General features: G+C 30.4%; 2 protein-coding genes across 3 annotated transcripts; one reads left to right on the plus strand and one right to left on the minus strand.

The window, feature by feature from the left end:
- Window positions 1–409: 409 nt before the first annotated feature.
- On the minus strand, window positions 410–2,709 carry LOC136999734 (uncharacterized). Its single transcript, XM_067354362.1, has one exon. The coding sequence runs from the start codon at window positions 2,368–2,370 to the stop codon at window positions 1,312–1,314; it is 1,059 nt and encodes a 352-aa protein (XP_067210463.1). The 5' UTR covers window positions 2,371–2,709; the 3' UTR covers window positions 410–1,311.
- An 8,152-nt stretch (window positions 2,710–10,861) lies between these two features.
- LOC105667923 (myb/SANT-like DNA-binding domain-containing protein 3) lies at window positions 10,862–12,889 on the plus strand. Of its 2 annotated transcripts, none has more exons than XM_067354359.1 (5): window positions 10,862–11,006; window positions 11,225–11,638; window positions 11,713–11,864; window positions 11,939–12,082; window positions 12,158–12,889. In XM_067354359.1, exons 1-5 carry the CDS (start codon window positions 10,973–10,975, stop codon window positions 12,554–12,556), a joined length of 1,143 nt encoding a protein of 380 aa, XP_067210460.1. In that variant the 5' UTR covers window positions 10,862–10,972; the 3' UTR covers window positions 12,557–12,889. The 2 variants fall into 2 exon arrangements, with proteins under 2 accessions (XP_067210460.1, XP_067210461.1); XM_067354360.1 differs by having other exon boundaries at window positions 10,914–11,131.
- The last annotated feature ends 513 nt before the right edge of the window (window positions 12,890–13,402 follow it).

Consider the following 13,402-nt stretch of genomic DNA (forward strand, 5'->3'; position numbering starts at 1 on the left):
TCAGTTTAATAAATAATTTAATTATAGTTGTTATAAATAGAATTACAAACTCGTATTACATAGTTAAATTAAATTTGCAATTTATAAGTGGCATTCAAAAACGATATTCAAATACATTGAGTACATGAGTTAGATAATTAATTAAATATGTTAGTACGTATTATTCATTTGAGTAGTTATTTAAAAACAATATACTACATATAATTATTTTTAACATGTTCACAATTTATACTGACAATAAGGACAATGAAAAATAGAAACTAGCAGATATTACATTATATTACCACGATTTGGCCGTTCTGCACGTGCGCGACGTCTGTAGCCTGCGTACGGGATATATGTATAGGTACAACGCTTGCGCACAACGCACAGAGTCTGCTCTAGAGTGGGAAACAAATATCATCCGCACCGTAATATTTTTCGAAACTCTCAAGCACAATCAGCAATGTAGGAGTATTACATATATTTTACTTCACACACGTATACCGCTGTGTGGTCAGATTTGATACACAAACAGCAGCAGCAGCAGGAATGGAAGGATTACCGCATATATGCGCAAGTCACATTGTACATGTGAGCTCCGCGCTTCGCATGTACATGGCTTGCGCATGCGTTGCCGGCGATACATGCCGATATGTGTACATCTGAGATACTAGCCATCTATCGGCAAGAATTTATAAAGTACATCCCAGACGACTGAAATAATTTTCATAGTTTTCATGACATTTCGACTTTAAACTTTAATATCTTTATTTATACAGCATATAGAGCAAAAACAAGCACACTTTTATTATATATTTTGGGTATGCGCTATCGATTGAGCCTATTTTTAAATCGATCGGCTCAGGCATTACTGAGATCCGATAATCTCGGCTCGTCTCAACTTTCGGTCTCGCGTAAAGAGACACGGTCGGTCTTGCGCTGCGCGTGAACTTGGCGCGAGACACTGCCGTGTCTCTTGATCATAATTCAATAATAGAACAGTATCCGAAAATCTTCTTGCAAAGTTTTTCCAGATTCTAAACCCGTAAACATCCAACGGCTGTATTTTTCCTGTAGTTCCTTTCGGTATTACCATAGTAGTAACTTGTTTTTCCATTGGTGTTAAATCAGTAACAATTGCTGGACATTGCCCGCTCCATGAATCCATAAGAAGAACACTATCGCGACCTACATTTGGAAAATAAGCTTCTTCCAACCATTTTTTAAAATGATCTATAAAATAGAAAGAAAAGTGTGAATAATAATTATAATTATAATAATATTTTTATATAAGATTAAAATATATTATAAGATATAAAAAGCTAAAATTTATCTCATACCTGATGTCATTTTACCGGATTTCGAAGCAGTTACAATAATATTTGATGCTCTGAATAAATTTTCTTGTACTCTAGGCTCAAAAGTACTACTATGTTCTTGTAATACGATAAACAAAGGTGACAGTAATTTTCCATCACAAGAAATTGTTGGTTGAATAGTGTACGAATGTGTAGTTGATGATACTGACTGCACCACACGGTCTATTGTCTTCATTTCTTGGTCAGATAGTGATCTTCCAGAGTGGATTTCTAATTGAAATCCACTTTGATCTGTATTATATACATTTTCCAATCCAAATCGTTCAATGAGAGGTTTTACTACGGTTACAAAATTTTCGGCTTCTCTTTGTATATTATGAGAATCTTCTAACGTTTTTCTTGTAATGAATTTTGTTATTTTTCTGGACACAATTCGATGAGACTTTTTAAATCGTAATAGCCAACTAGGAGATGCTTGAAATACAGGATCTAAATCTCCTATTTCTCTTTGAGCTTCCAAGGCCCATCTTTTTATATCAACATCATGAATTATTAGTCCTGTCTGCACAGCTACATTAAATTTATCATGAGTAGCTTTGGAAATATGAGATAATTTTTCAAGACGATTTCCACCGTGCTCTAACTGTTCTTCCCATCGCCTCAATTGACGTACAGATGAAATTCTTCTAAATGTGTGTTGTACTGACTTGAAAGGACGATTTTCTTTGTCCGACTGCCGCCAATATTCAACAGCTCGCCTTTTGTAAGAAACATTAAAATTGTCGTCATCATGGCATTGCCAATTGTGAGAATTTGAATTATCTTCATTCCATGCTTCCTCATTTTCTTCAATAATTTCAAAAGTATGCAATTTATCAGGTTCTTCATAATCAAGCGATGTTTCTTCTGTCACTTCTAATCCGTTAAATTGATGAATATTCTCCAATATTAACTTCTGAATATTTTCTTTTAATTCTATTTCGGCTTTATTTACTGGCGTTTCCATAAGATACATAGTAGTTATTGATGTTAGTAAAAGTCTAGCAACGTTGAGTGGATTGATAATCATTTTAATTGATAATTCTTTTCCCGAAAATTAAATTTAAGAAAAGAAAAACAGTTGCAGATACGATTTCACCAAGTTCGTTTCACAGACTATGAATGTAGGCCTCTTGTACGCATTTATAGCTTCCATTCACACTTGTTTATTATTAACTTATGATTACATAATCTAATCTTTCGTGTAAAATCACGTCTCTCAAACGTGATGTTTTCAAATTAATAATATATTTATACTTGTTTTTCTTAATTTATGATTAAATAATATTTACATTTTGTATACACATGTATAGCTAACTTGCATATAACAACGCGCTGCGCACGAAATGCAGTGATTATCTATAAGAATGTAATGTGGAAGGGATGTTTTAGCAACAATTTTAGCAAATTTTTCTTCCTCAAATATGTGATAACATATTGTATGTCATTTTTATATTCATTTTGCGACTATTGCACAACACAAGTGCGATATAAACGATGCGTCATGCAGCGCGACACATATAATGTGATACTTGATGACTCATTTTTGAAAGATGCGATTTCGGAACATAATAAAATCATATATGGTTGAATTCAGCGTAAAAAATGCTACAACTTTTGTCATTACAAAAATTTTGAAATTCAAAAAAATAATAACAAGGGGTGGGGGTAAATTAAAAAAAATAACATTTTTTGAAAATCCAACTACACAGTTATATAGCCCATTACAAGCCCTACAACTTCTATTTGAAACATTTTTTTATATCTCCTACGGTTTTGGCGATAGTTACACACAAAGAAAAAAACCGTTTTTTTTTCAAAGGGGTGTTTCACCCCTTAAATTTGAGATAGGGCAGCTATAAAAAAATACGTGTCTCCTCAAATTGTATGTTTTACAACATATTTCAATGAGAATCAAATCGGGGGGGGGGGGGACACTTGTGAACGTTCCCTTGTGAGTGAGACGAAATGGGAACGCAGCCATAGTTTGATAGCTTGATAGCAAAGGTTATTTTGACGGTTATTTAAAATAAAAAAAATTTATCTAAATATTTAGATTTTTTAATTATTAAATTACTATAATAAGTGCACGCGCGCAGCGCGCGCCTGTATTGTTCCAGTTTAATAAAAAAGGAGTGCATTTTTTATTAACAATTTATTTACAATTTTGAAATATATATTTATTCTTGCTATACGTCAATTTCTTCGCAATCTTTCCAGCCTACCCATGCATCCGTGGTCCTATGGCTTAACACTAAAACTACCAAAGCGGTCAAAATGACCGGTTTATTCTTTTTAGAATAATTATTTAAATTTATAATGTATTTGTAGAGATTTTTTTCTGTGACTTGTTGCATTGTGTTAAATAATTTAATTGATTAATGTACTTTTTCTCTTTATCACTTTTTATAAAAAAAGAAAAAAGAAATAGAAGTTGGTATATGTTAATCATCGGTAGTTCCAGTGTTGATCCCATGGTTGAGCATGGACTTTCGAAATTCGTGGTCCCATTGATGATGGTCGAGCACGGATCTCGAAACATTGATATGATCGAACATTGAACAATGGTCGACTATTAATACAAATTTCGGACGCAACTAGCGGAAACTGAGCCGAGCTCTGCGCTAGCGTCCTGCGAGAAACATCGAGACAATCACTCTCGGATTTTCGATGCAAATAGCGATAACTGAGCTGAGCTCTGCGCTAAGCATCACTCGAAAAACGCCGAGGTCGTTATCCTCGGAATTCTCTCAAGTGAAAGATGTCATTTGCGTACACGAAAATGCGTATAACGTGATATTAAATCGATACTTATAAATTAAATCGTTAATCGTTAAATCATTATCTCTATCCGCGTTTCTCGGTTTATTTGATTTACACGAGTTTTCAGATATCTACATCTTTTATTAGGTAGGATTTTCTATTAGATAGAATTGTTTTATTAGATAGAATTTTTTGTTAGGCAGGATTAAACAATTTTGTATAAATTTTGTATTTTTTTTATTTCTGTGCATTGATAAATATTGAAACTTCTGCTTTGACAGTGAGTTTGCAGTTTGTCGATGACAAAGAAAATGACAAAACTTTGGGTGGGCAAACAGCAAGATTTTCTTTCGAAAAACGAAAGAAATTTCTTCCGCAAATAAAGCATTATATTGAAAGTAAGGCGTTTAGATGTTTAATATATAGAAATATATAGATGTTTAAATTAATATATAGATGTTTAAATATATAGAAAATAACTTTCACGATAGGAAAGTTTTCCATAGTTTTATAAGATACTTTGCTCTTTTCAAATAAAATTTTTAAAATTTTCCATAAATTTTTTAAACGTTTAAACGTCTTTATATTGACATCTTGATAGCAAATAAATTATTATATTAATTTTTATAATTGAAATATCGAGTTCAAAGGAATGATGAGGATACATCTTCCTTTTATTTAATATTATTTCTGTTTTATGTTATTTTGTGTATTATTTCGGTGAAAAATTAAGAGGGCAATATATATAAAAAAATATATAAAAAGGTAATATAAAACAAATTATTGTTAATTCTATTTTAAATTATTTTGTTATATATTGTTACATATATTTTCCTCTATTTATTTTTCGATAAAAAAATGTTCCGTTTATTTGAAAATTTCATTTGTATTCTTTTGCGATTATCTACTTATCACTTAAGAGATATGAATGTTTTTTCAATTTCTTACATAATTACGATTACCGTTGTAGTCGATCTCTTATATAAAACGATGCAAATGGAATCTTCAATAAATGTACAATATGAATATAAATGTACAAAATAAAATTTCCAATTCGACAATATTCACATTTATTTGTTTTAGGTTATCGAACAATGATATATTATGACAATGAAAAATGAAGAATAGTTTCCTAAAACAAAATAAATATTTCCTAAATTTTTATTAAACGCTTTTATTTTTTAGGTGTAATTTGTCAGGTATGATTTTTCAGATTTTTATTTAATGTTTCTTTATCTTTTATATTTATATATTTGATATGTATATGTATATCTGGTTAATGCTTTTAAGAAAGTTTTTTAACATGCTATTTGATGTAGCGTCATAAAAATTTTAATTTTTTATCTATAATTATTTTCAGATTTTAACTTAATATTTTAATTTTTCAGATTTTAATTAAGTTTTTATTTTTTAGGTGTGATTTTGCAGGTATAATTTTTATTTTTATTTAATGTTTCTTTATCTTTTACACTTTTACAAAAATGTTCCATTTTTAATTATCTTCTTAAGTGTATTTTGGTAGAATTATATTAATATTTAAAGTGTTAATTATTTACTGTTTACTCATTGGGGGAGGGAGGCTAGATCGAGGCGCTCAAAGATCACAAGCCTCTGGGCACAAATTTTACAAACGCGACCCTGATCGCACTGTCGAATAACTTTTTCAAACAATACTTCCAAATTCTCTTAAAATTTACCATTTTTCCAGTAAAAAATAATTAATTTCCTAACTTCTAGATTTGTTTCTTTGCTTTTTCTGCCCATGATAATGAATTATTGAAACGAGAAGTTATAAATGGAAATCGATGCTTACTGAATGCTTTTCTATGTTATACTGACTATCTTAAGCAACAATCAGAAACAAATACCAATCGAAGTTTGTAGACTGCATTTGTTTTAGTCGGTTCGTAGCGTGAGCGAATAATTTTGTGACGTGAAAACGTGTAAAGAATTGTTATGACCTGTTTTTCTGTAATTATAAACCACAATGTTTCAAATTTTTTTAACGATTCTGTTATATTGAACGGTAAATTATGTATTTCCAAATTAAAAAATTTCAAAAAGTCCTTTGTTGTCTCATTATTTCATTCATTTTTGTTGCATATTTTTATTTACCAATCTTTTATAAATAAGATATTCTTAAAATAATTTTTGACAATATCTGATTTATACCCACACAACACATGGACGTCTTCGGGACGTACCACATATGTCCTCAGATGTCCATTTTATGACGTCAGTTTTTGGACGTCGAAAGGACGTCCAGAGAACGTTTTATGGACGTTCCAAAATATTGTCTACATCTTTATGAGAGATAAGATGTTTTGAAGATGTCCTGGGAACATCCATAAAATGTCCCCAGGATGTCTGTGGTACGGCCCGAGGACATCTGTGGTATGACCCAAAGACGTCCATAATAATGTCTCAAAAGACATCCGTTCCCAGAGAATAATGTAATTCGTGCGAACTTACACATATTTATATTATATATATAAGAGTTTTTTATTCTCTCTACTAAATACTAATTAGGTAAAGACAGGAACAATAACACCACTGAGTTTCTCCTGTAAAAAGAGCATTTCTTTTATTTTACACATCTTATTCTTGTTCTTACTTACAACTATTTATTGAGCTTACCTGTAAAAAGAGAAACGACATTAAATGTCAATTATTCACTCTGTCTTTTCCCCAATTACAGTCTTTACACTCGTCACTTTTATACATTACTCCTTACACGTGGTTACTTCTCTCCTACTCCTCTTTCTTACTTTTCTCCCTCTCTCCTTGTGTGTGTAGAAGCCTATTTTCCCTGCGCGCCGTAAGCGTGCGCGGGATAATTAAAAAGGAAGTACCCCGTACTTTCTTTACATCTCCCCGCTTGGGGACAAAATTTTGTAAAAATTTGTTTTCACTCCTTATAGATGACCAATGTAGTTTTCTTTATTCATCCGTAACGGGTGCTGGTGTTAGTTTCGTTATGTGAAACATGTTTGACTCTGTTTTTTTGTGTCCAGTGTCTATTTCGTATATGGAATTTGATATTTTCTTTAAGATTTTGTATGGGCCGATCTTCAGCTCATCTAACTTTTTCCTGTTCAGTCTGTTACTGTTTTTTACAAAAACCATGTCTCCAGCCTTGAGTTCCAGTTGTTTTCTGCTTTTGTCGAATATCTTTTTGTTGTAGTTGTGTGATTGTTTTGTCCTGTGAAAAGCGAGTTTTCTGTCTTTCTGTAGGTCGCTTTGTGTTTTCTCCTGTTTTAATTTTTTTGGTAAAATTGTCGTGTTTTCCCCTTCCAGTAAGTATTTTGGTGTAAATCTTGTGACTGTATGCTCTGTTTCATTATATCTTTTTGTGCATTCTTGGGCAATTGTCGTCCATGCAATTTTTTTTTCCTCTCATTTATTGTGCATCTTATTTTATTTATCAATGTCTGGTTTAATCTTTCGTTGAGCCCGTTGGAGAAAGGTGAGTTTACTGCTGTGAAGATCAATGGTATTTTTTTTTCTTCTAGAAAATTCTTAAATTCCTTTGAATTTATTCCTGGATATTGGTCTGTTAGTACCATGCCAATCTTTTCGTCTTTCGTAATTTTTTTTGCTAATTTTATAAAATCATTGGCACTCTGAGTTTTTGATGTCAATATCCAGGCGTATCTGGTAAAATGATCGACTAGTAGGTGCAGGTATTTTTTTGTTGATCTTGATCCTCCAAATCCTCCAATTGTGTCTATTGATATAATTTCGAACGGTCGTTCCGCTGGTCCTAAATGAGACATCAGGCCATATTTATCTTGACCTCTAGATTTATTTTGTATGCATATTGTGCAGTTTTTACATATTTTTTTTATATTCAGCAGTAAATTTTTGCTTGTGTAAAAAGGGCTAATTTTGTTTTTCATTTGTTCTATACCTATGTGGCAATAGTGCTCATGAATTTTTTTTATGAGTTCTATACTAAGTTTTTCTGATAGTACAATCTTTTCTTTTTTTCTTTTCTTTTTATAGTGTATTTTATCCTTTTGTATCATTTTTTCCTTTTCAATCTGCAGATTTTCGTTTTTTTCTTGGTCGCTGATAATTTCTTCTGATGTTATGAGGTTTACAATTTTTAGCTGTTCATCTTCGTCTTCATTTGGTTCTAAAACCGGGTTTCTGCTTAAGCAGTCTGCTTCTAGGTTATATTTTCCTGGTGAATATTTTATGTTGAAGTTGTATTGAGATAAATAATATGTCAATTCACCCAGTTCTTCGTCGGTTCTAGATTTTATATTCATATTTTCTAATGGCTTGTGGTCTGAAAAAACTGTAAATTTTTGTCCTATGAGTCGATGTTGCCAGTATTTTACAGCTTCCTTTATAGCTAGGCATTCCAGATAAATGGCTTTTTTTTTCTTTTGAGCATCATTAAGTTTTTTTGAAAAGTATGCGATTGGTTTTTCTTCTCCATTTATTTGTGGTTGTTTTAAAATTGCTCCTATTCCTTTCAAACTAGCATCCGTGTATATGTTTATTGGTAACTTTGGATCAAATATCCCTAAAATTGGTTGATGACAAAGAAGATCTTTTATTTTGTCGAATGATGTCTGACAATCTTCCGTCCAAATAAATTGTTGATTTTTCCTTAGCAGATTATGTAGTGGGTCTAAGATAATTGCATTGTTTTTTACGTATTTATTGTAGAAGTTTATCTTTCCCAGGAATTGTCTAACGTTTTTTTGTGTTTTTGGTGTAGGAAACTTTCTTATTGATACTAGGTTGTCTTTTAATGGGCGTATTGAATTGTTTTGTATTATGTGCCCCAAATATTTTACCCAATTCCTTGCAAATGCACATTTTGAAAACTTTAATTTGAAACCTTCACTCTTTATTGATTCTAATAATTTTGTCAAGTGTTCAATATGCTTAGCAAATGTTTCCGAAAAAACTAGTATGTCGTCGATATAATTGACTACAAAGTCCGCGAGTTTATATTTTCTTTTAATGTTACTCAGAATCCTTTGGAAAATTGCTGGCGAGGTTTTCAACCCAAATGGTAGACAAGTCCATTGAAAATGACCCTCTTGTGTCACAAATGCTGTTTTTTCTCTATCTTCAATCTTCAAAGGTATTGCCCAAAATGCTGAGTTTATGTCTAACGTGGAAAAGTACTTGCAGTCTCTTGTTTTCTCCATAAGATCTTCGATCAAGGGGAATGGTTGTGATTGAGGCACTACTATTTTATTTAAGTCCCGAAAATCTGTACATAATCTTGTTTTTTTATTCTCTTCTCGTTTGTATGCCAAGGTTACCGGAGCGGCAAATGGACTGTATGATTCTTCAATTAATTTTGTTTCTAGTAATTTAGCAATTTGTTGTTCAATTTCTTTCCTGTCTTCAATCGTACATCTATATGGTCTTTTACTAGGATATTTTTCAATTAACAGATCTATGTGAGCTTCATAATTTCTTACTGTTCCTATATCATATTTATTTTTTGCGAATGTTGCTCCATATTTTTCTATAAGTTTATCAATCCCATTTTTCTTTTCATGTTCTAGGTGGTCCGTAACTATTTCAAAATTTTCCCTATCTATTAGCGTTTTCGAATAAACGGGGTTTGAACGATCTAGGGTTGATCAATCACTATTTTACTATAAATGCAAGTCTTTCATTGGTGGAGAGGTTGCAATGACGTCATTAACCAATCTTGGGTCGTTCAAATCCTGTATAATCGAAAACGCTATATGTGTTCGTTAAAATTTATTGTGTAGTTTTTCTCTTCTTTATCATCATAGTTTTTTTTTTTTTCTTCTCCTTGTAGATTTGGAATTATCCTCTGTTTTATTTCTAATTTTTCATTTTGGCATAATTTAAATTTTTTTATGCAATCTAAGCCAATTAGGAAATCATAATTGAAATGTTCACTATTTATAACAAAAATATCCATCATGTTTTCTATATTAAAAATTTTTATTTTTACAGTGATTACTCCATCTGCTTTTTTAACACCATTGATTGTTTTTAAATTTGTATTAGTGGTATTACTTCTCTCCTTTTTTAGCAATCTTGAGTTTATCAAAGATACGTTTGAACCGGAGTCATAAATGCCATTCACTTCCAGAGTTTCGTTGAGCAGTACCTTTATTTTAATCAATGGTGTTAAATCTAGTTTTTTTGGATTTTCTTTTATCAATGCGTTTTCTACTTCAGAATTATTTACAAATTCTATTTTTTCATTTTTTTTTTTTCTTTATTATTTTTCGGTTTAAACCAGCATAGTGCTTCGGGGTGATAACGTGAGCCTTTGTTATTTTTTTCACAGATTTTACATGGTGTTCTTGTGATTTTATTTCCATTTTGGTTATAATTTTTTTTTTCTCCAAATTTTCTTTTTTCAGTCATGTGCTCTAGTAAGGCACTAGATATGTAGGTATTCTTATCCGCCATTTTGATTCCTACTAGATGGAGAATTATAGCGTATATAGTATAGTATAGCGTACATGTGTAACACGTCAATTATTAAAAATGATTCAGGACTTTTTTTGACTCATTTTTTGGCAAGGAATAACGCTATGTACTTAGTGGGCAGTCTTTAAGTGTCACCCTGTATACGCTATAATTCTCCATCTAATAGGAACCAAAATGGCGGATGAGAATACCTACATATCTAGTGCCTTAGCTCTAGTTTTCCTATCTCATTAAACAAGTCTTCAGTTTCTTGTAATGACTCTCTGTCAATCCTGTCTGCTATGAAATTTGGTAAACCTGCAGCTATTAGGGGCCGGTTGTTCTAACTTCTAGGTAAAATCATACTGACCTGAAAGGTGGCTACCCTGTAGATAAAATTTACCTATTAGTTTACCGCCAGGTTTAATTCAACATGTTGTTCCATGATAAAATATCTATTAGGTAGTTACCTCGTCGGTAAGTATGAAAATGCGCTTCCGGTTTGTATATTGCTAACTTCATATCATTAAAAAGTGAGGTTGTGTTAATCATTTTAATCTATCTATCGAATTGTGGTATATCTGATAAATATGCAAAAAAGTGTAAGTTGGATATTTATTCACATATATGTATATTTAGTGTTATCTAAAATATTACAGTAATGTAATATATATAAAAATAAGTTATTTTTACAGTTATATTAAAAATGGAAGAATCTGTTAAAGAAGGTAGAAGCGTTAATTTTACAGCTAGTGAGATTATTACTTTAATAGAACTTGTAAAAAAATATCAACATATCATCGAATGCAAAAAAACTGATAGTACTACATGGCGAGACAAAGATGAATGTTGGTCTAAAATCACAGATGAATTAAATTCTTGCTGTGGAGAAACTTATCGAAAGAAAAAAAGCGTAAAAACAAAATACGAAGATATGAAAAAGAACTTAAAGAAAAAATTATCAAGAAATAAAATGGAAACATTTAAAACTGGCGGTGGACCTGCAAATATACAACCACTTACTTTTGCTGAAGAAATTCTTTTATCTTTTTTACCGTCCACTATTCAAGGATTGCCTTCCGTTTTTGATTCTGATAGAATATTAGCAGGTATTAATTTTATATATGTATACAATTTATACTTTGTTATTATTTTATAATGTTCATATGTATATATGTTTCAGATAAACAAATGTCAAAACGCAAAACCTCTTTAGCAGAAACAGTTGTTATAAAAGACAATATAAATGATGAATCTCAAACTCAAGATACTGATGATCAATTTGAATGGATATATGAAACACTTAATGTAGATGAAGTTAATGATGAAGATAAAGTAAGATATGGACTTTTTTGAATATATCTAATTATATTTTTATTTTAATAACTAATTTATTTGTACACTTATAGACAGAAAACGCAGCCTATTTCAGTGATGTAGAAGATGATACAAAATATACAAATAAAAAGCGATTACCTTTAGAAGACGTTTTTAATACACATTCAAGCGCACATGTAAAAAAAATAAAAACATACGATATTGATGATAATAATGTAAGATCACATCTATTAACTTTACAATAATGTTTATATTTTTAATTATATTTTAAATGTTTTATAAATTTACAGATAAAAAGCGTACTTGATTTAAAAAATGTGAAAAAATACGTTTCGAGAACAACCTCCAATTCAACAGAAAAGTGTACAAAATCAGCCAAAACCGGCGTTGATATTCTGAGAAAAAAAGTTAGCAAGGAACTTAAGACTGAAAATGGGAATGCATCAAAATCAATTATAAAAACTGATATTATCAATTTAGCAAACGCAAAAGAAGAATTAGTGCAATTGCAAAAAACAGCTTTAGAGACAGATATACAAATTAAAGAAAGAAATAACAATACGCAAGAAGAGATTTTACAAATAGAATTGGAAATAAGTAAAGAAAAATTAAAATTTGTAAAATTAGAGATACAACTTAAAGAACTAGAAGTGGAGATTAAAAAACAACAACTTACAAGGCTGCTATAAATAGCATATATATTATATTATATATATACAGTAAGGTCTCTGTTAGTAGATAGAGTGATGATTTTAGATTGTTTTACATATTGCTTTATGATTACCCTTTATAATTAGTGGAAATATTACGTTCTGTTTGTTTCACTTGCGGAAATGGCTTTGGATATATATGCGGAACTTTTTAAATATGAGGATTTTTATTTGGAAGATTATGAGATTTTGATCCGCATTCGCAAATCATATTCGGTTCGGTTATGACCAGATCTTTTAAATATGTTTGATGGAAATGAATTCATTGCACACTTTAGGTTGTATAAAGAAAGAGTTCTCAAAATAATTGATTTTATTTGTGATAGAATACAAAGAAGAACAATAAGGTAAATGCAATTAATAATTAAATGCTATAAGTAAATGCTATAAATAGCAACCTTGTAATTTATAGATTATCTAACTAAAAAGATTTTATAATTAAGATATTTTATAATTAAGATTTTATAGTTATACTCTTATAAAATATTATTTTTATAAAATATATATTATACTCTTCAAAAGACACTGACGCATAATCTAAAACGCTCATTAAAAAAAAGTTAAGTTTATAAAAAAAAAAGAGTTAAGTTCATAAAAAAAGATTATATTTTTATATAATCACTTATAAGTTGTTGCCAAAGAGATTTTGCATTTTGACATTTGCTATAAATAGCAGTCTTGTAATTTATAGCTTATCTAACTGAAAAGATTTTAGTTAAGATTTTATAGTTATACTTACACTAACAATAAGTGTTATAAAATATATTACTTTTTTCAAAGACTGACGCATAATCCAAAAAGTTTATTAAAAAGTTAGAAAGTTAA

Source organism: Linepithema humile, chromosome 4 (assembly GCF_040581485.1).
Source record: "Linepithema humile isolate Giens D197 chromosome 4, Lhum_UNIL_v1.0, whole genome shotgun sequence".
Lineage (NCBI taxonomy): Eukaryota > Metazoa > Arthropoda > Insecta > Hymenoptera > Formicidae > Linepithema > Linepithema humile.

Bases quoted from the DNA above. Each gene is read 5' to 3' on its own strand.
- LOC136999734 (XM_067354362.1), bottom strand. From the start codon at position 2,370: ATGATTATCAATCCACTCAACGTTGCTAGACTTTTACTAACATCAATA.
- LOC105667923 (XM_067354359.1), top strand. From the start codon at position 10,973: ATGATAAAATATCTATTAGGTAGTTACCTCGTCG. The intron at 11,007-11,224 runs GTAAGTATGAAA...TTATTTTTACAG, and splicing joins ATTAGGTAGTTACCTCGTCG to TTATATTAAAAATGGAAGAA. The intron at 12,083-12,157 runs GTAAGATCACAT...ATAAATTTACAG, and splicing joins ACGATATTGATGATAATAAT to ATAAAAAGCGTACTTGATTT.